Source organism: Siniperca chuatsi, linkage group LG14, assembly GCF_020085105.1.
Source record: "Siniperca chuatsi isolate FFG_IHB_CAS linkage group LG14, ASM2008510v1, whole genome shotgun sequence".
NCBI lineage: Eukaryota > Metazoa > Chordata > Actinopteri > Centrarchiformes > Sinipercidae > Siniperca > Siniperca chuatsi.
The window spans coordinates 25,131,823-25,156,496 of NC_058055.1; the positions used below are offsets into that span (position 1 = coordinate 25,131,823).

Consider the following 24,674-nt stretch of genomic DNA (forward strand, 5'->3'; position numbering starts at 1 on the left):
TTGCTAATTATCTGTCTGAAGATGATGTGATGTGATCACCTAGATTGTTTAAAATGAACATAAACACACTTTTATGTGCCATACTGGTTATTTCACACAAAACATTTCTGTATTTCTGTTTTTATATGTGCTCTTCTCACTGGTTTGAATTCGGCGTGACGTGCGGTATTGCCACGCACCAAATAGAATTGAACAATATAAGAATACAAATGTGATGATAATTATTTGCTTATGTTATCAGGGAGATGCAACTGTCAATCAAATCTGATCAGATCTTCTTGTGTGATGGGTGATAAAGGTGTGGAAATAGTGCCTTTGTTGAAATACAGCGAAAAGTTTTAAAGCAACAAGACTGGACAGGTGGAGGAGTATATAAGAAAATAAATTGCGGGTATTTTCCTCAGTTGGTTTTTCTCTTTGTTTGTTGCTGGATGGCACTATCTGATCTTAATCCTGATTAACTAGTGTGTCCCTGTGTGTTTGTGTGTGTGTGTGTGTCATTCAGAGTCAATGAAGCAGACAGTCGCTCCTTTAGGAGGTGCACAAGCCATTATGTAAAGAATCTGTGCTGCAGAGACCACATACACACACACCCACACACACACAAATGCACAAATACATGTGCCACAAAAATGCGAACAAGCAAATGTATGTATGCACGCACAGATACACACCAACTTACCGACACATGCTCAACTACACACAAGCACACAAACAGAGTTTCCTCCGTGGGTGTGGCCGATGGAAGTGATATGATGCATGAAGAAGAAGGAAGAAAATCCTAATCAAAACAAAGGCTGAAGGCATGACAAAGACGCAGCAAAACTTAAACACTGCCAGGTAAAAATAGACCTTCCAGACAAATCTGATCCTCAGTGACAACAGATACACAGCGCTGAAGAAAGGGAGGGAGGAGGGACCAGAGAGAGAGAGCAAAAAGTTTTTTTTAAAAACAAAGAAATCATTTATATATACATATGACAAATGTCCAGCACAAGTTACAAGGTTCTAATATTTTTTTTAAAATTGCTTGCATATGTGACCAGCAACCCCCCCAAAACCCAAAAATATTAAATTATACTGACATGAAATGGGAAAAAGGAAGCAAATCATCAAATCTATGAAGCTTAAACCAACTAACTTGATTATTAAAATTAAAATCTATTACTTTCCAATTAACAGACGAATCCACTTATCATTTCAGCACTGGTTTATTGTATTCATTGAATACAGTGATCTAATTATAGTATTTTTATATTTTACATTTTTGTTGTCTGTAAATTTTGTCTTTGGCCTATCAGTGGGAGCTGAACTGTATGAACTGCACCTCCGACAGAAATCGTAACCCAGAGAGTACAGTGGAGTCCTGGACTGAATCGACCGATTTGGGACAAATGACCTAACGAGGTGCTGATGTGCTCGAGGTCGTGTCCAGCAGCTGAACAGCAGAGATGGCCTGTTTCAACACCGTTATTCTGCAGCGCTGCTTCAAGTGCCAGCACCGTCAACACAAACACACACACTCCCCATCCCTCCATTAATAATCTGCTGATACATTTTCATGCACAAACCTTCAGCCTATGGGGTCAGTTCTCTGTGTGCGCATGTGGTTGTTTGTTTTGTGTGTGTGTGTGTGTGTGTAAATACTGTATAAATGTGTGTGCAAATACTGTATACATGTGTTTATTTGTAAGTTCATATTAATGTGCAGGATGTCATTTTTTTATGTAGTTTTGAAATTTAGTTTAGTTAGTTTTAATTTACTGGCCCAAAATCTTGGCCCAAAATGTATTCTTCACTTTTTCTCTGTGTGTACATTTGTCTAAGTGTGTGTGCTTAAATGTCTGTGTATGTATTCATGTGTCTGTGTGTGCTTACTCAGTCGTGCCCGAGGGGCTAATAGATGTCCATCGTTTGTCGCTGGTGAACTCACAAAGGTCTTGTCATCAGTGCAATCGGAGCCCTCGGTGAAATTAAAGTCTTGGGTATTTACTGAGTGAAAAAAAAAGAAAACAAAAACAGCCGCTCTGTTTCCTTCCCACTGAGGGCTCCTGTGTGCCTTTCAGGACAGGACACAAACAGGCCCTGTGCTGCTGGGCTGCTGGCAGCTGTAACCCTTGGGTGCCCTTGGCCTCGTCCCCTGCTGGCCTGCTGTTGATCCCTCTTGCTGTCGACCTCTGTTCTCCGATTCGCTTGCATCTTTTCTCACTATTGACATTTCTCTATTTAGGCAAATTTTGTGCTGTACATGCAAAGACGACATTGCGCAGAGAAAGGTCGATGTTATCAACAGAGGATGCAGCTGCAGTTTCCTTAACAGCGACCCGGGTACTGTATTGCAAAAGTTTACATTTTTAACTTGTTTTGAAGTTTAAACCTCAAATAAACTTACGGATGTCTGCATAAAGTTTGAAGGTATGCTGAAGGGTAAGGTTAGCTTGGCTTAGCTCAATTCATGGATGTCCATGAGATGAACTAGCAGCTCTCGTCAAAATAAGAGTAATACACAAATAATTTTACAAAGATTGATGGTCTAACTGCTTCACACTTTTTCTCCACACAAATGTATGTATTTATGTCACTAACTTTGCGCACATACTCAGCAAACCTTCCCTGGATAAAAAAAGGCAAAAAGACAATTACCTTTAAAACCATGAATCATTTAAAATGAGTCCCTGCCCAAAGCAAGTACCTTCTCTTCCTCCCTTTTCAGAGAGAGAAATTAAAGTCTCAGGGTGTGCAGCCTTCAAGAACAGTATGACTCATATAACCATTTCAATCTTACGAACCTCTAAGAAAACCTCAGCTAAAGGGAAACCCTGCCGTTTTGAGTAAGGAGGTGTGTGTGTGTGTTAATTTGTTTGTCAAGTTTTTTTAAAACTGCCTTGTTAGTAATGTTAACTATCCTTGACACATTAAACAAGAGGCATGACAACCTCAAAGCAAATTAGTTGATGAACTACAATTTAAAATGTCTCTGTATGATTTTATGTGGTAAACGAGTACAATATCTTCGGCCAAGACTTAGTTAATAATTGGAGAATATGTACAACTGCTTCACTATGAATCCTACTGCCTGATAACAAACCGTCTCTTATCAGTTCTGTTCAGGTTTATGAGATGGAGTGGGAGTTTCCACACTTAAGGCCAGTATGACATCCATTTTTAAAAAGGACATTTACTACAAAGATAATACACTTTAAACTGCTATCCATTTTACAATTATTAATTGCGTTTTTTTCGCTCATAATCCCTGCAGCCACTAGTTTCCATTCAGTGCACTAACAGTATGAAAATCACCTCGCAGGGACTCTAAGCTTGCATGAGACAGAAGTTCACCAAACTAAACATCTTGTCTGCTTTTGCTGACAAAGAGATAATATTGTTGAGTGCAGCTGAGATGATTTTGAAAAGTCTGCACTTTATTACACAAACAGCATGAATCTGAAAAAAATAAATAAAAGCAGATATGATTCACAGTGATGCCATAACTAACTCAAATGTATTCACAAAAAGGTTCAACCTGCATCTCTGTAATTTCCACTTACCCACACTACCCAACTACTCATTCACCAATTGGCACTTTTCTTTTCTTGGCACACTTTTCTAACCAATCAGGGCTCTTCCCACATTGAACAAACAAACTGGCTGGTGGATCCATACATATCAGAACTAAATCTGTTATTAATGTCACAAATCTGTCATGAAGAAATTGTCCTGGGAGACTCAATGAAGAATGAGGTTTCATGAGGGTGCCCATCCTAATTGACAAAAACTTCCTATGACATTTAATAGAAATATTGCTATTCATCTTGAATTTATCTTATTGAGATGTCTATGAAATCCTCAACAGGTGGTTAAACCACATAACCCATGCCAGCCGCATACTGAAGCAGTCAACTTAATACAGAAAAAAAACAAACAATCAAAGCAGCCCTTTGACCCCTCTCCGCTTCCTCTGACCCAAAAGCCTCCAAGCTACAAGGTCTGCCATCTTCATCAGAAACCTTCCCCTGCTAATTGAAAAACAAATGGCTGTGTTTGCAATATATCTGCAATATGGCTGAGTCCTTTATAGCTCTTAGGAATGCAAAGAAACGGTGATCATTCGCCTTTGGATCTCCATAAAAAAACTGAACTGATAGTGCCCCCCCGGGTCTGTTCGCTGTGAATCACCAGAGCAGATATCATGACAGGGCTATTAGAGCAAAAACAAAACCTTTGAGACTGTGGTGATGTTTTATGGCCACTGATGGAGGGGGAGATAGGGAGGCTTGTTTTGGCTTCACAGGACAGTGATGAGTAAAGACAAGAGTTAACTGCTGGTCGGCCAAAATTCACTTAGCTCTTCTGGGAAAGTCTGGAACTGAAAATTTTTTATACATTTTGATAACATTTGATAATACTTTGGTGTTAAAAACTTGTTTGCCTACTTCTATTATACTTAAGTTCATTACATTTTAACTAAAGTTAGGCAGGTTAAACATCCAGAAAACACAACAATCCGATGCTCTGATTTGATTAGCTCACAGTTAGAGGGGTCATCAGACACTACATATAAGTGAGGCCTTCAAACTTTGACTTAAATGATCAATCAGTCAATGATAAATCGTTCGAGTCAATAAATGATACCAGAGCTTGACGCTCATCAGGTGGGTCAGTTCAGGCTCAGTCTAAGACTGTCCACTGAGGTGCACCGACTGTTTACCTCAAGACTCAGTGGGCAGCAGATACAATAACGACACTCACTGCACACAATAACTGTTTCTGTTAATACACATCATATATACAAATCTATCATATCCTCATATATGCCTCTGTGTCTATACAGTATACGGTCATCTATAAAAGTAAAAAACATAGCCCCTGGTTATCAATATATGTGTCAACCCATATAAGGTCAACATGTATGTGTAAAAATAGCATTGATTTTTAAATATATAATGATATATGCCTGAATTAAGATTTGGTATTGTTTATGCAACATATGTTCCAACTACTGAGGCTGCAAATAATATGTGACATAGATGATAAACATTATGCATGTATGTATGAAGATACAATATCAAATTATATACGGTATTCCAGCATACTGTATATACATAAAAAGGTATCTCCATATATGTACACATACTGTATATGACACATATATGTATAAGGTGTTTTCATGGTTTACAGTAATCTGACTTTCAAAAATGCCAGAGTTGGCTGATAGTGGACTGAAATTTCTCAAGAAACTTTGTTGGTGTTCATTATTCGTTGTGTTTTGCTGTAACATGAACCAAGACCTCACTGTCTCAAAAATTCTTCTTTGCCATTTATCATCGTGTAAACATAACACATTTTGGGACAGAATTATTTCGAACTGCAATATCCTTATATTGGGGTTAACAATTCGTCCAAACAACAACCTCTTTCACGTGTTATCCTATTTCTGTCTCTTATTTCTTGTCACTCTTTGTTCTATATTGTCCCACAAAATAGAAAAGGTCCTTCTCGAATTTAGCATGCAGTAAAGGGGGTGGGGTGTCTGGGGGCATTTCCAGTCCTGGATCCAGGGTTCCTCTTCTGGTATTTTGATTTCAAATGTCCCAAGATACTTAAGAATCAATCATCACTTTTCATTTTAAGGAGTTCAAACTGGCTGAAGAAACTGGAATAAAGACAACGTGGCCCTTAGGACAACAGACTTGTTGGTTGACGATGTGAACGCACATCCTGCATCCAACTACATGTTTAGAGATACCTTTAGATTTTTTCCCTTACCACAAAATTATTTCGCCTTTTGTTTTTATTCACCAGAACAATTTTCACTGTTTTTCCAGACGAGTGAAGGGTAAACAGTGGTAGTCATTAAAGAGATTTTGCAGCTTCAGTGGATGAGTTTGCAGACCACAGGCATTAGGAAACAGTAGACTGTCTGCAGGCGGTGTGTGTTGTCTGGTACAGAGACACGGCCGGGCATGATGGGTACCGGTGACATCAGCAGACCAAACAATATGAACAGAACAGCATGAGTCAAATGAAAAAATCTCTGCCAGTCTGCTGGTAAACTGACACTCTGCAGGAGGATCGGACTGATTTATGGGTTTACATATATCATCAGACCGATATATTAATAAAACTTCAGCCAGTAGTGTAATTTTTTGCTGATATGATGCAGGTTCACCAGAGCTGAAGAAAAACTCTTGCCAAAAAATTTGATTTAATGTGCACCACAATCAATTTTATACTAAAGGGGTTTACATGGTCCTGACCTGTTTAATAGTCAGGTTCGCGAGAGGTAATCTGCACCACCAAATTGAAGGAAATTTGAGTGATTTTGTTGGTGTTTACTTTTTATTTATTAATGAATTTGCAGAACAGTTTAAAGCAATTTATTTTACTTGGGCTAGTTTTGCTGTCACCTTAAAAATCAAGTTTTAATTTTCAGGCTCAGCTTTTTACACAGAGTTTTACACCCAGTTCAGTCTATAATCTCTTTTTCAAAACAATGGAAAAAAGAAAAAGGAAAAAGGCTGAGGTGTAACCATGCCAAGAGAAATTCGAAGCACAGACAAATTACTCACATCTGTTTTTCCAGGTATGCTTGTGATTAATACGAGTAAGACAACCTGTATAAAAGGTGTTAAAAAACAGCAGCAACACTCAAAGAGGATGTTATACACAGAAATCAATAAATTCAAAAGAATCAGAAGAATCAGCTATAGCTTATATTTTTTTCTATAGTTTGTTGTGTTTAATGATACCAAGTCAATGATACAAGCAAAAAAGAGACCAACAAAGTCCCTCAATTAAAAGCTGCAACTCTCCTTTTGCCTCAAACCCAATTTCCAATATCAAATCCAATCTATATTTTAAAAACGTAAAGTAGAAAAAGTCTAAATTGGCTCAGTCTTCTCAAATGTTTGACGTCTCCAAAAAATGAACAAAACAAATTAATCACATTTCCTCACATCACACTTCCCATCACCAATCAGTGTGGGATTCTGCAGGCTGAGACTCGTTGTCAGCAGACACTTGCTCAGATGCAAATCAGCTGCATGGGTTGTCCTAGAAGTCAAATCATTAGTCAAACCAAAACCATTTCAGCCTTCAGCAGCGTCTGTCGGCAACAAGGGGCCGAAAAAGACGAGGGAATGTACGACAATTCACTAGTGGAAGGTTGACATGACAGGAAATATGTGGAAGAGCGTCAGTCTGGTCAAAATAATGACATCAGAAGCTCAAATACAATGAGGTCCCAGTACAATCCCAGGATTTAAACAAACATCTTGAAATCCATATTCAAACCATATCTGAGCATTGATCTTCAGGAGTCATTAGGCGTGACTGGCAACACACTCTTGATCTGTACGCCATGAAGTTACTCTGTAACTTTCCCTGTCGTCTATGCAGCCTTACAGGAAACCCATTGATGATATAACGACAAAAGAATCTGGAAATAGGTTTCATATTAGTTACTTATTCTGCCATTACTGCTTAGGTACATTTACAGTTTAATTCCAGAACAAAACATGCACTTCACAGTGTTTTATGAGCAGTCAAACTTCAGTCTTCCGTATTGCTGTAACACACAAGTAGGTAAGTCATTTCCAAAGAACAAAATGTCAAATTTTCTAAGTTCTTAGAAAACTTCTCAAATGTGAGGTTTTGTAGCGTTTCACTGTTTTGTATCATAGGAAATTGAATTTCTTGAATTTTGGACTGTTGGTCGGGCCGAACAAGCAAAGACATCACATTGGGCTCTGGGACTTGTGATGGGCTAGTTTACTGTTTTCTGATATTTTATGGACTAAATGACTAATCCAATAATCTAAAAAATGATCAACAGATTGTTCAAAAATGAAAAGAATTGTTCGATAATGAAAATAATAGTTGCAGCCCTGTACTGTACAATGCTGAACTACTACAGGCTGAATCGAAACTGATGTAGAATCTTATCATTAAATCCAATCCAGTCCGACCAGGTGATGGCTGGTCAGTGCAGAAACATCACAGACCAAACATAAAAAATTACTTGATACCACAAAGTTGACCTCTTCACTGCGGTTTTACATCTCCAAACTCAGCAGGCAGATTTATTATTTGTGTGGTTAAATGCCACTGCTATGCCACTATACATAACTGGGCTACTGTAATATTATCCAAATACCTCAAGTGTAGAAGTGGCAAAAGGAAGTTCCTCCAGTGACTTAGGAGTTGTAGATGCTTCTCTTGCATAATTCTTGTTTTAAAGCTGCACTCATTGATGTCTTTATATTAACAATGGATCAAATGTGCAATGTGAAAGGGGTTGCTGGTTGTGATGAACCCACAGAGTGTTATCAACTGACTCTGCTGTTCCCCTCAGCTCTACAGACGTTTTAGCTTTCAGCTCATTGTTTTGGTGTTGCAGCCTGCAATTTTACTGTTTTGGTTCACTTTCTCAGCTCTCACCAACCTCATTTCTAGTAGCAGCGGGCAGCTGTTTTCAGGAAAAAAAGCTCTGAAACCTGGTAGCTGATAGCACTACCGGCACAGCACCAAATGGAAGACTCAAAAGTTAGCGACTAGCTGGTGAACATAGTGGAGCATTTAGCAGCTAAAGAGTCAGATATTTGCTTCAGGAGTAGGTGGAGACCATAGCAGAACTAAAAGGAGAGTTAATATTGGGCTTACATTCGTTGTGTGGGCATAAACACAACTCCAAATGAATGCTCATGTTGCTCCGTGTCTGCTAGATGTGTAAACAACTGTTTGCTGACATGTTTGCCATGACAACTTTATAAAAGGTGATAATGTTAATGTTGGGTTAAGAGCTTGTTGTGTTGCACCCATGTGGCCAAAAGATCAATACATGCAAGAAATCTATGTCACTTTTATGGAAAAGCTTAAGACTCAAGAAGTGTACTAAAATCTAATTCCACTTCATGTTGAGGATTGAACCGCTTTAACAGCCTTCTCACAAACTTTGGCACTCATTTAAAAACAACTGTGGAAAAATTCATATGTGCAACAGACACAGCCAAATGATCAATGAGTTCATTTACAGACAGGTTTTTGACCAATTACTCAGCAGCAAAAGAAACCTTTTGACACAAACACACCAAAACCACTGTTAAAAAGAATGAATACAACAATATTCGAGCCAACCAAAGACCTGCATGTGACGGTTGTTCGAGGAGCCTCGACAGACTTTCACTGCTACTGTGACTTTCTCATGAGGTTGGCCTTTATCATCCTCCCTATTGCCTCGAGGCGGCCTATGGAGATGCGGGCCCTGCTCAGACAGGTCGGGCAACATACTGCTGTCACGACACCGGCTCAGTTAAGCGCTCTTTAAAAACACCAACACAATGACACAAAGACATGTCTCAGAGGAAAAAAAGAAAGTGTAAAAAGACAAGAAGCAGACATTTACTTTACCCAGAACTTTCTGTTGTGATTTGCACAAAAAAAGTGATGAAACAGAGAGCGACGTGTGATCTTCATGCACATTCATGGTGAATCAAGAGCACATAAGGTAAACCCTCTCAGGCTGCGGTTGGCATTAATTTGCCTGAGGGGTAACTATTTCACTTATCCCACCTGACATCTTTGTTCTTGACAAAGTCATGTTTTGCATAACATCAAGCACAGCGTGTTACAGCAAAGAGAAACAAGAGAAAAAGCAGTTGAATGTTTGGCCATGTTTTTGCAGAGAGGTAGTATCACATGGTGTTTTTACATTAAAATATGTACTTGAAAGTTGTCATTTGGTGCAAGCATGTTTACTATCAGAGGATTCTCACAAAACCTGTGCTGCTGTGCTCATGTTCAGATTTTCAGCTGCATGACATTGTGATTCATGGAATCCCACAAGCATGCAAACCAGTTCATTTCAGCTATAAAATAATTCTTCTCTGTTTAAGACAGTCACTGTGACCTACAGCAAGACAGGCAGACAAGGTACACAGTGTTTTCTACATCACTCAGAAGACACAGGATGAAAACTTGAAGACACAATAACTAAAAAAGCTACAAGAAAATAACTGAGCTTTGTTGTGCTGCGAGAAGGGCAGGCATCATTAGCTGTGGCTTCAGCATTTGCCTTTTCTGGCATTATTATATATTTTTATTTACATAAAGATTAATTCTATTCAATTTGATTATATTTCATAATCAGAATTTATACAAAACTGGTTGGCTTAGATAGAAGAGAGAGAGTTGTATGATAAAGAGAGGCTAGCTACTTAAAGGAAGAAGACAAGACAAACTCCTGATCCAATAAAATTGAGTATCTGAGTAAGACTGCTGCACAGTGCCCATCTAGCCTATAGGACTACATTCAAATTGTACAGACATGCAGCAATATGTTACTGCTAGGAGATGTTGGTTAGCGTCTATCGCACCTGTCTAGTTGATAATGCCAATAAAGCTCTAAATAGTTTCAGCATGTGACCACTTTCATTCCATGTTTGAATGAAAATCAACAGCATAAGCCTGGGCCTACTCAACACGTGATGCTTTGTGTGGAATGTGCTGCATGCAGGTACAACACATGACAAAGAGTAGATCATACCACATGCATCAACACCACCAGAATAGAATAGCCAAAATAAAAAAGCACCAAGAGCCAAGTGAACAAACATCTCTAACCTATCAAATCCACGGGGGGCTCTGCATTGCTGGTCACGTGGGAACCATAGAGGAGCAGAGCAGTTTTAGCCTCAGGTCTCAGGGTCTGCCGCTTGTTTACCAAACACCTGGCAGGAGGCCAAACTCAGCACCGTACGAGGGCATCCGGTTTCCGTTTGTGCTCTGTTGTGATCATGCAGGACCAACGTACGATTCACAGCCATTTAACTTTAATGCAGCGGTCGTGTCTCTGCTGTCATCCGTTGTTCATGTTTAACAAAGGAGGTGGTGGGGTGGTCATAAATTGTTGTTTATCCTTTTATATTACTAGTTTTCTGCAGTTATTTAGGCACGAGTTACTTCCTGAAATGTTCAGGCACATTTCTGGCATCAGAGCGACAAGTTTTCACTGACTGTCTTGGACAGACAGATCTACATAGGAATGCGATAATTGATGGAGAAGAGGCCATTTTGCCAGACTTGTCTAAAAATTCAACCTCCTTCTCCATCATGTGATCAAATCCCATGACTGAACAGCTTCTGCAGGCAGGGCCAGTCATCATAATTTGAAGAAACAAGCAGGAAACTGCATGTGTTCTCAGGTCCTCTCTGACCGAGCTTAGCTTATGTTTAATAATCAAAATAAGTAAGGCCAGCAGGGTAATAGCTTCATAATATATTCATATCAACACCACATCATGTATACAAGCTTGTTTATTGGCAAAGAAACTCCACTAATTACAATACTACAATAAGCTTGTTGTTCCTTTCCCATAAATATGTTAACAGTCAAGGACTGCATCAACTTTTGTGTCTAGAAATAACTTAACAGTAAGTATTTACGTGGCATATTTAATAATATTAATAAATAAAAATCAATGTAAGTGCATTGTTTGTATGTGTGAATGCCATTACTGTACATTAATAAAACCTGTATAGCAACTTCAAACTACATCTACTAAAATACATTTCCCTTACATCACTACAAATAAAGTTGGATTTGAATAATTTGTATTGCAGAACTGCCATTAGTTGCGCCAAACACAGCTTACAGGTGAACTTTACCTGCGTTTTCTAACATGTCAGGCGTCTGTGTAGGACTTTAACCTGCCAGCCAGTACAGGTGAGCTGCTTCCTTTCACAGGTAAAAGCAGCCTGATAAATAGAAAAGTAGTCCAACTGTAATTCAATGGATATTAGCAGCTTTCTTTTCCCCCAAAACCTCAAACCAAAAGTGCAGGTAAAAAAAATTAAAAACACCCAGAGAGGCCGGACCTCCGGTTTACCGGGAGCCCGGCCGTCCTCAGCGGGTCTGCGGAGACTCTCACCCCGGGTTTGACGTCTTCAAACACGGACGCGTCCTCAGCGCCGTCCGCTGCCGACATCCTCACTGGCTTCAGCTGCGTGAAAACCGCCCTTTCTTCTGTCGTATGCGGCGGATTCATCGCCAGTCCTACACTCGCTGCCATTAAAATTATTACTTAAACAAATATATCTTCTTGTGAATTTCGGTTATAACTGCAAAGAGAGTTATTACACTTAACTGCGCCTTATTGGAGCTGAAAGCTACGGATAAATTCCACAGCCCTCCCCTCTCTTCTCTTCTGTCTCACAGGTAGTTTTTACCTGAGCTCAAGTATGGACCTGCTACCTGGAGGCGACGGTTCGACGCACAACACAGCCAATGAAAGCAGAGGATGAGTCTTGCGATCCAATCAGCTGTGTGGAGGGAGGCGGGACTCACCTGAGAGACTCCAGGAAAGGAGGAAAAACAACTGGGGCCATCAGGCAAAGTATTGTCCCCTCCACCACACACACACACACACAATAACTACAAGCTTGATTTCTAAAGTCATGCTGATCTCAAATTAATTTTTTTAAATTTAGGAAAAAAAAAAACAAAAAAAAAACACAAACAACCTGATTTCCCTCCTCTTCTGCTGTGATGAAAGCTAGCAAGCCAAAATGAGCTGGTTTAGATTAAAAAAATAAATAAATAAATTACCTGCCAAATGATTGGTCATGTTTCTTCAATCTGTGATTTTGGCGATAATGTGTATCCCCATCACACAAAAAGATATAAATGAGTCATGCTGATAAAGGTCACCTGTAGCAGTGCACAGTTAAAACCTATTGTATTCAACAATAGGCTGGCAAGATAATGGAATTAGTTTAAAATTTGGGATGTTGCAGACAATAAGCCTTTACAACTAATGTCCGTAGCCTATTTTTCAATTCTCTACTGTTTTACATCCTACTTGGATAGTGTGTCCGGTCTTTGGTCATCTCTCCCTTTCTTTTGAGAGTTGGATTATTATGCGAGCACACAATAAATTGCCATAACTGTGCATTCCATCACACGTTACAGCAGGTTCAGCAAATGATAAAGCTTTGAGTAATAGCAGAAAACACGGCAGACGTTTAATAGAAAGGAGATATAAAGATAACGAGTCTGATCAGAAAATCAAGTCTATTAAAAGATTTTTTTTTTTTTTTTTTTTTAAAAAAAATAGGTTTGTCAACGAGTCAGTGCTCTGATAAGAGAGCTAACAGAGCGATGGAAACACCTACAAAGCCAAATTTAAAAATCACTGAGCCTCAGTTTCATTTCATTCAGAGACTTTTTGCTTTTGGTTCTACAAATCAGTATTCTGGGCCTGTTATCCTGTGAGACATTACACCAAAGATACACAAAAGGGCGTCATTTTTCCACTTATGGGCATGTGAAATCATTTTTTCCTAATTAAAAAAAAAAAGTGACAGTTTCAGAGGCTTGACTCTGACTGGATGCAACAGGATAAACTTCAGTCAACTAGTTGCTCACATATAGATTGAGAAGAACTACACAGCAGCACTGCTGTTTTAACCAGCCGCAAGCGTCAGGTAGTGATGCAACACACCTTTCGTCAGCACTGACAGATGACATGCCACTAATTTTAGCACTTGCTTCCGCTGTGCCTGCCCTCTTTCTTCAACACAAATTGTTGAACCTTATTCTTGACTAGATGCGGGTAGGACAAGGTTTTACAGATCACAGACACTCACTGCCAAAACCTATTGTTGTTATAATTAATCAAGCTGGGAAACAGAATACCAGGGAACAGGACCCAAGTGTAACTAGCAGGCATAGATGACTTAAGTCACAAAAAAGGCAAAATGACACTGGAGAAGGCAGGCAACAGTCTCGAACAGAAGAAACAAATACAACGGTGGACAGGCAAAATCCAAAAATCCACAGACTGGCGAAGTACAGGGAAACACCGCAGCCACAGGAAGAAACCAGCACACTTGACAGAGGTACAACAATCTGACACTGAACAAGGCAAGGACACAGACTCAAATACACTTAGTGAGGGGAGACACAGGTGAAACAAATTGACACAGGTGAAAACAATCGAAGCAATCAACGACAAGAGGCAAAACTACCAGACACATGGTAGGAGAGTATTTCAAAATAAAACAGGAAGTCAACTAGACACAGACCCAAAACCATGACAAATGTTTTCCTGCGGCACACCACCCCTGACAGCGGCTTACAATCCACTGTCAGTCAAAAACAAATTTCACCAATACGCCGCCTGAACCAGTTGTCAATCACTTTTTAATTCAGTGAATCACTTATACAGTATTATAAAAGGGGACGCACACACACAAAAAAACCTCACGGTCCATCCATCACTTGTTTTTTACAGACAGCACGCTGCTTATCAACTTATCAACTAGCTTTCACCACTGCTCATTTTAGAAAGGTCGTCACAAGTAAACTTGTTCTTTGTTTAGATCAAACGGACAATAGATCATAGATGTTTGTTTCTGACTTCCAGCATCAGCCAGCGAGCCTTCATTTCCCCAGGATCGTGCCGGTGGGTGGAGAAGGGTCCAATTGCAGTCCTCCTGAGGCCACTAGTTCTGTGAGCCAATGGGTGTTGAGCATGCGTATTAGGGTTCGTTGTTTTACAAATTTGAGGCGAGAAATAAGCAATTAGATCTACAAGGCCTGTTCTGAAGGCAAGGGTACTACTGCAGTCCGGGTTTCCACTGCTTTTCTAGCCTGCTTTCCCCATAGAGGTTAGCGAGTTATCTTACAGTTAGCTTACAGTTTACTGCCACAGCCTGTGGTAGCTCATTAGCCGCCAGTGTCTAGCTTTCCAACAAATGCTGTTCTAATAAACTTACAATGTGTGATTTCTAAAATGAGCAGTGGTGAAAGTTACCATATTCTGTTATGATAAAAAGGTGTCTACTTCCACTTTAAAATGATGTTGAAATCATTGCTGTCTGTTGATCCTTCAGATCTAAACATTTAGAAACAAGGTAAGTTTGCTTCTTCACGATGAACCTTCCCCTTCTCCTATGAAAAGACGATTAGCTGAATTAAAAACTGATTAACAACTGGTTCAGGCTGCGTATTAGTGAAATGTTTAGTTGCAATACGACCACTGGAAAAAATTGGCTGCAAGGCTGATTGGTGCTGTATCCAGTTTTTCTTATACATCCATGGCAGAACTATCCTACTCGACTTTCTCGCTCTTAATGTCTCGTTATACTACGTCACCTGACTTACTTAAGGCTTTCTGGCAGCCCTGCGCGTCTCATAAAGGGTACCTTCTGTGTCGGTAATGACAACAGGTTGGATTCACTTGTCAAACTTGAGTTAAAGACATACTACTTGTTTTTTGTCAGTTTATTGTTGTCAAACCCGAGGCCTATGTATGATTACAAACCGTGAGAAAATTCAGTACTGATGTCGTTCTTGTTTATACTGAATATAATAACAGGAAACTTTCTGATCTGGTCTAGTTTGTCCCACCGGTTGCCCCGCATATTTGAGTATAATTATACCTCGGTAGAACATGGCCAGCTGTGATAAAAGAGCTAGTACAATACCGTGTACACATTGAACAAATGTCAATGGGATAAATTCCAGGAGGGCACAATAACCCATCGCATTCCCCATCACCCGCATGGAGGTTCAACCGAGCAGTGGGATTCTGGCATATATACTGTCTTAGCATAAGGCTAGTATTATTCTTTATTTTTTTCTTATTGTCAACTAATCCCAGGAAAATACCAACAATGTGTTAGTCCCCCTGTAATTACTGCCTTACATCCTTAATCTGTCTGTGGCCTCTCAAGCCTGCTGGTTCCTACTGAAGATGTAAACCCTTAAAAATGTGTCACAACTATCTAGTTACATTTCTAAACAAGACTGACGAGGCTCTGTGAGGCTGTACTTAGGCACAGCAGTGATTTGAGCTAAATGCTAACATCAGAATGCCAACATGTTCACACTGACAATGCTAATGCTGCTGTTAAGCAGGTATAATGTTTACCATGTGAACCATCTTATTTTAGCGTGTTAGCAAGCTAACATTTGCTAATTAGCATTAAACACATAGTAGGCTACAGCTGATGCTGATGAGAATGTTATTAGTTTTCCAGGTATTTGGTCATGAAGTATTGGAGAAATTAATATTTTGACCCGATGAGTTCACCAAATGATTACAATACATGTGACAACACTGCGAATGCAAAATTTTATGGCAATCCATCCAGTAGTTGTCGAGATATTTCCACTAACATGGCTAAAAATGCTCAATAATTTTGTTAAAACAGCTGGACATTGAGAAGACTGGGGACGATTCTTAGATGTGAAATGATACACATTTGGTGCGCTAGTGAATATTTCTGTCTTCAGATTTCACATTCAAGTTGCTAAGTTTAGAACATTTGGTTACCATTATTTATTTTAGTAATTATGTATTTTTATACAAAGAAGGCTAATAACAGAAGGTGTTAAACCCCTCAACCATTACAAACTCATGCTGTGCCGCTGGACTTTATTCAAACCCACAGAACCTAATTTCAAATTCTAGTGGCGATCCCAAAGATACCAAATATGTCACGCTGAATTCAAGGGAAATGTGTCTAAAATGATGCACTAGACATCTAGAGTTTTTCTGTTTGATGAAATGATGCAGATGTAAAAAACAGAGTCTTGGTTTGAATATTTCACTCAGTGTAAACGTCATACAGCTTCAATGAAGAGTTAGAACAAGCTGATACAGAACACTGTCAGTGTGCAAGACTATTTTAACAATAAACCTACTTAAGGGAAAAAGGAGGAAAACTGTGTGTTATTAAGCATACAGCTACATGTGCACACACAAACATGTACAATCATGTAAGCTATTTCAAGCTCGAATTTATTTATTGTTGCTGATAACAGATTTTCAATTAAATTCAATTAAATTTATATAGCGCCAATTCATGACAGAAGCTGTCTCATTGCACTTTTCCTAGAGAGCAGGTCTAGAACGTTGTCTTTATACCAGGCCTGTATTGCACTGGTGTTACATGTATGAGAATTTGCTGAAATGGTAGTTTGTAAAGCCTTGTTTTTGCAACATCTTTAGTACTGCAGAATTCACCTGTCAAACAGGGCAGGAGGGACTGCAGCGTCGTTTTACTCTTTAATAAAGTTTGAATGCTGTAGATGGACACATGTTTTCATTAATTTGTAAGAAACAGATTTAATTTTTTTTTTTTTTTTTTTTTTACATTTAACAGCTTCCCTAATTCTATTTAATTCTCACTGACCTACTGTACTGGAAACCCTTTATACCTATTCATCTTTCTTACATGGAAGTCGAATGAATACAAGATGGAATGACTTGATAAGATGATGATTTTCCAGTCGTGCAGCAGAAACTCTTTCACCTGTATCAGATAACAGTTTTTATTTTGCCAAAGAAAATCAAACACGATCACAACAGGCTGTAGCTTGGGACAAAGCTAAAGCCTGTAGGCTATAACCACTCAAATCTTGTCACTCGTAATTGGTTTGTGCATTTGTAATGTGTGTGTAAAGGACAGAGTAAACAAACAGAACAAAGAGAAAGAGGGACTGCAAGAAACAGTGTAAATGAGAACTGACAATCAGATAGAAAAAGAAAGAAATAAAAAGGGAAAGAGTATATATTTTGTTTTTTCATGTTTCATCACTTATTCGGAGGGGAAGCCACATCAGCGGATGAGAGACAGACAGGACAGTGGATACGCTGCATTCCTCTCTGTCTCTCGCTCTAGTGGCGCAGTGTTGTTAATAGGCACAGGGCAGATGAGGACAGTTTCCACACTCAGCTGGTTAACGCCCTCCAGATCTCTGCTTACAAGACGTTAAGTTAAGGAGAAACACATATGATTTTCCAGCCTCCCTAACCCCTGTAATAATATAGTACGTCTGCAATGAGCTGATAGAATATCAGGGATTAAGCAGATGGTACCTTTAAGAAAAACATCCTAGTGTATTATAGGCAACCTTAATTAATGTTGCAAATATTGAAATGCAAATTAGGTGTGTTTCAGCTGGGTTGCATGAATAAACGCTTGTGTAAAAGGTGAGGTGAGTTGCACTTATGTTATAATTAGTCAAGCCAGGAAACAAGGTACAAGAAACCAGGGCGCTTGACAGAGATACATCAACGAACTGACAACTGAACAAAAGAAGGACACAGACTCAAATACACTTAGGCGTGGGCGACAACGATACACAGGTAAAACTAATTGACACAGGTGAAAACAATCAAAGCATCCATAGACAGAAGGCAAAACAAACAGACACATGAGGAGGGAAAATATTTCTAAATAAAATAGGAAATGAGAGAACAAAACCCCAAAACCAAGTTATGGTATATGCTTGTTGATTAAAAGAGGAAGTTCCACTTGATGACAAACAGGAGAAAAATGCATCGAGGTATTGAGGAATTGTTCTTGCCTAATTTTCATGTCACACATGTGCGCTGCTGGTGAGATTATCTGGGACATCAGAGGAAACTACCAATTCACATGAGTTGTCATGTGTCATAATTTCTTTGGAAGAAGTTAATTGTGGAGATGCATGCACTATCAAAAGCAGAAGTTTCATAAAAATACTCTTGAGTAGGTTTTGTCCTGCAGGTATTTAACAAATATTCCACTGTGTTGTAGTGGACAGGGCACTCAGAAAGGCCCCTTTGAGTGTTATTATTCAGTATCATTTGATTATAATTTCTGATGCCAAACACATCCACATCTTAATGTGGCAGCTAGTCAAGGTGGAGTTAATTTATCTGCTTTATATTTCAACAACAAAAAAAGCATTATAGTTTATTAACTGTTCAAATGTTTTCTAAGTAAAAGTACTTCTGAAGTAGTGGAGTAAAATATTACTAAGTTAATTAATAAGTACCCCTCCACTCAAAAATGTGTTTTTATTATGTTTAAGTCCCCTAAAATGTCAGACCTTGACTTTTCTGACTTGTATCTATGCAAAGTTTGTCACTAGAGAGGTGTTTTCACATTCCTCTACTGAAGGGGGAGATGTCTGTACACTTTCCTAAAATCTGAGATTCAAACGTACTCCGGGCAAGCTAGATTTGGGACGTCACAAATTCGAAAGCCAGACGCAGTGCCACCGGCAAAGAAACCTGAAACCTCCAGCGCAGAGCAGACTTGTCAGTAAAGAAAACCAGAGTTTGCACTAAGTTAGCGTAGTGAAAGTTTTGACAGCAAACATGGTAGAGTGTGCAGTTTTTGGATGTAAACCGGACCCTGAAGCTTCCTTCTACACATTCTGATACGTTTGCCACTTTTGGTGAACAATAGACTCCTCATCTGGGTCTGACTGAGGCTCAAACATGTATGGCTGAATCTCTCTGATGTTTCCTCCAACTCTAGCCATCTTGACGTGTTGCGCACCGCTCTCTCACCATGGATGTATGTCTCTCACCCACATCCATACTCTCACCGGCACCAGGCAACCGGTCAGAATTTCTCAATGAGGGAGAAAGAGTAGATGTGCTTCCAGCCCCTTTTTAAAAAAAAAAAAAAAACTTTGTATGTGGGATAACCATGTTAAACAAAATAATAATCATAGCAGAGTATTTTTTACATACTTTAAAACGTGTCTGCAGGGGAACTTTAAGTAGTATTAAATGTAAATACTCAAATAAGTAAAAAGTACCTCAAAGTTTTGGCACTTGAGTAATGTACGTAGTACAATCCATGATGGTAGCATGGTGGTGAAAGCAGGTTAGGTTAACTGGTGACTCTAAATTGCCCCCAGGTGTGAATGTACAGTAAGTGAGTGTGAATGGTTGTCGGTCTAACTGGCAACCTGTCCAGGGTGTACCCAGCCTCTCACCTAATGTGAGCCAGGATTGGCTCCGGCCCCCCATGACCATGCACAGGATAAGCGAGTATAGATAACAGATGGATAATGAGTTAGAGTTAGATTCTGCTGAATTGTGCACATGTCTGAGGACAACTGGTTTCCAGTATGTTTAAACATTTAACCCAAGACAGCATGAGGAGGTGAGATTTCATTTTGTCAGCATGAATTCTTTGAAGTGGTTTGGTATGTCAGAGCTATCAGAAAAGGAAAATACTGAGGTGTGGTGCTCACCTCTCTGAAACCTCTCATACTAGTTAGTACCGACAGCATAACCACAGTGTAAACACAGGCCTTCAGGCGACTGATTACTCTAATAGCAGATACTATGATGTCCTTTACTCTGATACCAGCAGTCAAGGGTTACACCTTGTAACTTCTAATGTAATGTCAAATTCTAAAGGAAAGCCCTCTGTCGTGCATGTCTTGTGTACAGTACAATACTTAACCTCTGCCACACATCATGTGTCACCACATCTGTAAATAGATGACAGAAAAGGTGAGTGGGACTGCATTTGTTTCACTTGAGAGAATTTCCCAAGGTCTTCTGCAGAAACACCTGTAAAGCCATCATTATCGTCGAAAATCCCTCAAACACTTTCATTATCATTAGAAAAACCTCTCCACATGTATTTTCGTATGTTTCTTTTGAGATGGTACATTTTTGAAATAAACTTATTTACTATGTTTTTACCTACCTACCTTCCAAACATGTTTATTTTCTTTGCTTTATGTATGAGACCAATTAACTCTAAAACAATGATTGTGATAGTCACCTGTCAGATATGGATGATGGCTGATCCCGAGCACCAGAGAGCCCGCAGAGGTCAGTGGGTGCTGCTGCCTTGAAGTTACGAGAGGTGAGGCTGTTAGCAGAAGGTCACTGGTTTGAGACACCAAGTCCAGAGATGAAAAGTATTCTCCTGAAGGTATATTGTCTTCAGGAGGATGTATTTTGTGCCCAAGAGCAATTAAACATGCAACTCCATCATATGGGATTTGAAGGGGTTATTGCATGCCAGCCTGGCAGAAGGAAAATAACCACTTCGACTAAAGGGGCAAAAATCTTAATGCTACAGTCTTGATGCCAGTTTTAAAGAGGTGTTCACATTGGACACAATCTGTTTTCTTCAAAATTAAGGACAAATCTATGTTGAAACCAGCTGCAGTGAGGGACTGAAATCTGCCAACACAGCACTTCAGAAAATGGAAACAAGTCTTTTGCAAACTGACACCCAGATCTCTGACCCATATTAATGCTGATGCTACCAGTTAACTCAAGGACAAAGGAAGACCTGCAGCTATGAAGGGGAAAATTTGATCATCATATGGCATTTTTACAAATGCCTCAAAGTGCAAGGTTTTCAGAATCAGAATCAGCTTTGTTAGGTTTACACATACAAGGAATTTGTTTTGGTATTTTGGTGAAAAACAATAAACACAGTAGAAATATAAAGAAAGATAAAGCAAGTATTGCAGGTCAAGACAGGTTTTGTTTGACAAGTTTCAGGAGGAAAAGGTGGTGAGATCTGTTTCTTCAAATTGTTGTCCCTTCCTTCAGTGTACAGGAAAGAGAGAGACCACAGGAAGGATCACATTAGAGCAAACCCTCAAGTGATAAAAGGTGGTGGCATGACTGAAACAGTGATACTAAATTAAACATGAAAAAAACAGGAGCCGATAAAACTCCACTGGATTTATAGCATTTGAGAACAAATCCCTCATGTTTTGGGGGTTGAGTGGACATTGGATTTCAGACAATGGTCAGTGTTATTTGGCTGCTGTTTGCTGGAGAAGAACCACTGACTGATGCTATCTGCTTCGTCTAGACATCAGACAGCCTCCAGTATTAACCCCTGCTGTGGGGGTGGGGGGTGGTGGTGGTTACTCTTCAGAGCCGACCACAGGTCAGCTCTCTTGTCTCCGTCTTTCTGACTATCAAGTGACAGCCTCTGGCTATCCAAAACACTTGTTTTCACATTGAAATGCTAGCAATGTTAACAAGCCATTTAGTGTGTAGCCAATCTGAAGGATAAAAACAGAAACAAAATCCACGAAAACGTATTCCACAAAAAATATTCACCCAGCCTGCGCCCTGAGGACGCCCTCAGTGCCGAAATGTTTGCGATGTGGTTGTTTTCTCTGTGTCTTACAGGTGGTGACAGTGTGACCATGACCACATAGTAATCATTCTTTCAAGCTGTTTCCGGGTGAGCTACGAGTTATCACTGGATTTTTAGAACTAATCTTTGGGATTTGGGCATTTTGCACTATGCCTAAAATTACACAAACCCTGGTTGCTGTTATGGTCACTGAAGCACCAACATGAAACAGAACACTTATTTTGGATGATTCTATAAAAATCCCACTTTGAATTCATTGATTGTTCTTTTGCGCATTCATATAGTATCATAGATATCTCGTGATCTATGGTCTTTGTTTTGTCTAGTTTTTTGTGCGTATGTTTTTTGAAAGTACGTTATGTATCCAGGGTCTGAAATTAACACCAGCCAAGCACCTAGATTTTCCGTTTGGCGAGTAAATCTCGGAAGGCTATCCGCCACACTGGCGGGTAAATATTTGTACCAAAATAGTCATGTAATAACAAACTATGCTGAGAGTCTCTACCCCTTGTCATTGGTGACACGGGGTAGAGAGCTCAGAGGCTGAGAGAGCTCAGAGGCTGACAAATTTCTTATCGAACATTTTATCTCTTCATTGCTTTTTTTCTATAAGTAAATAACAGATTGGTGCTGACAAAATTAAAACAAAACTTCTTGCTGCTGTCTGGTTAATGTGCTCTCTGAAAGTGTTGGCCGAAGATAATTTTTAATCGAAAGAAACATCACTCTATGATTGTGTTTTTGGTTGATTACTGAAAAAGTCAACAGTGACAAGATGAAACTGGACGTGCTTTTGTTCCCTTAACCTAATCACGCATAGGACTCAGGATGCGGACTCAAGTCCACCATCCGCCCTGACCAACTCCCTACAACTTCTGTGTGGTAGCACTGGAAAAACAAATTAGAAGTATATGAATTTAATTTCTAGGAGACAGGGTTGCTTATTTTATTCTAGAAGTATTACAAGAAGATGCAGTGTGCAACAAACTGTGTTTTTGATGTAAAATTATAACAGAAGTTTCTGAAAAGAAAACGAATGTATCTGGCAGAGAATAACAAACAAATAAATAAAATAATAACTGCATAAGTACCCATTCAACTCAATCATCAGACAAAACGTTGATATTGGATAAATCTACAAAATACCTGAATTACGTTCAATAGCGTTTTTTAACAACTAGTGTCAGCGTTTTAAAAACATTCTTTCTTTCTACAATATCTGTGCATAGCAAGTAAGGTTAGGAAAAGATGGTGGTTAAGGTTAAGGTATGGTTAGGCAACTAAAACACCTGGTTAAGGTTACGGTTAATAAAAGTGAACGCATTAACATTCCTGGACGAATGAGGGACTACACCGTCTTATTTAAAAGTGAACGTAAACTGTTGGACTGTGTTGACTGTGCAAACTCCAGTGCTACATGCCCATCCACCACCCCAACCTCCATACGTTTACTTTTTGCCTTGTTACATAAAGGGCACCCTACTTCCTGCATTGGCACTGAGCATTAATTGGCACTGGACATAACTCAAGTCAAACAGACTTAACTTGACTTGACATGACCTGCAGAATCACCCAATACATCCAGGCATACCGGGTTGATGTGTTAGGAAATTAATTTAAGTAGTTCATTTTCCACCATCCGACCATCAAGTTAAAAGCAAACCAATGCCAACATTACTCAACAAAACATTGTTGAGTAATGTTTGTCTAGTTAGTTTTCATTTGTTTGTTTTTTAATCATTCATGGGAGAAAAGATATTGACTGGATTAAAAAGATTAGACAAGGGTAAGGAAATTAATCATGATGGTAATTAATGGACAGTAAAGATGATGAACACGATGATGCTGTTGTGATGATAGTAATGGGGTGAATTGTTCTTTCCATTGTAGTTGTGTGGGTTTACAAGTGAATTGCGGGTCTGATGCAACGAAAACCTCAGGTTGGCTGTTAGGACTTGGAGGCCTCTTATTGACTGAGGGAGGAACCTGTGAACAGTCTCTGATTGTTCTCAGCAGTGACGCCTCCAATACAGGCCTGTTTACCTTTCTTTGAGGTAAGAGCTTAAGCATTGATCCAAATAAACTCAGAACTGGTATACTTCATTAGTCAGCTAACAGCAGTATGTACAGAGGTGAGACCATGTCAAGGTCAAGGTGGTGGGAGGAGGATACGAGACAAAAGGAGGCAATGGACATAAATGAAAATAGGCTGTCAAAGATGTGAAACACAATCACACACACATACTCGCTCAGTAATGTCTTCTTCTAAAAGGAAAAAAAGAAAAATGTTAAAGCTGTACAATTCAATATTTTCATATTAACAATGGATCAAATGGCAATGACAATGTAATATAAAAGGACCGCAGTTCCCCTCAGCTCTGCAGAGCGTTTTAGCATTTTTTAGCTAATTGTTTTGGTTTTACTAACTGCTGTTTACTGTTTTGGTTGACTACCACAACACCCTTTCCAGCTCCAGGAGACGGCTGAAAAGCTCTGATAAACCCACCGTAAGCTACCCTCCCCACACCATACAGCAGACAGACAAAGTTAGTGATTAGCTGATGAACATTGTGGAGCATTTAGCAGCTAAAAAGGCAGAAACTTCCCTCAGGAGTTGGTGGAGACCAAAACAGAGCTAAATGGAGAGTGAATATTGGACTTCTGAATTGTAACCAGAAACAGGAGTCTGAATCAATGCTAATGTTCCTTCGCATCTGCTGAATGTGTAAATATGCAACTAT

The 24,674-nt window shown here is 39.3% G+C and overlaps 1 protein-coding gene across 2 annotated transcripts in view; it reads right to left on the minus strand.

Annotated features, from left to right (window-relative positions):
* Nucleotides 1-12,960, minus strand: part of klf5l (Kruppel-like factor 5 like) — a 33,037-nt gene extending 20,077 nt beyond the window's left edge. Inside the window, exon 1 of one of the 2 annotated variants that reach the window (XM_044223471.1) lies at nucleotides 11,928-12,960. In XM_044223471.1, the coding sequence (XP_044079406.1) occupies nucleotides 11,928-12,068 (141 nt within the window). In that variant the 5' untranslated portion in view covers nucleotides 12,069-12,960. The remainder of the gene's footprint in view (nucleotides 1-11,927) is intronic. The other variant, XM_044223470.1, reaches the window with a different exon arrangement.
* Nucleotides 12,961-24,674: the final 11,714 nt, after the last annotated feature.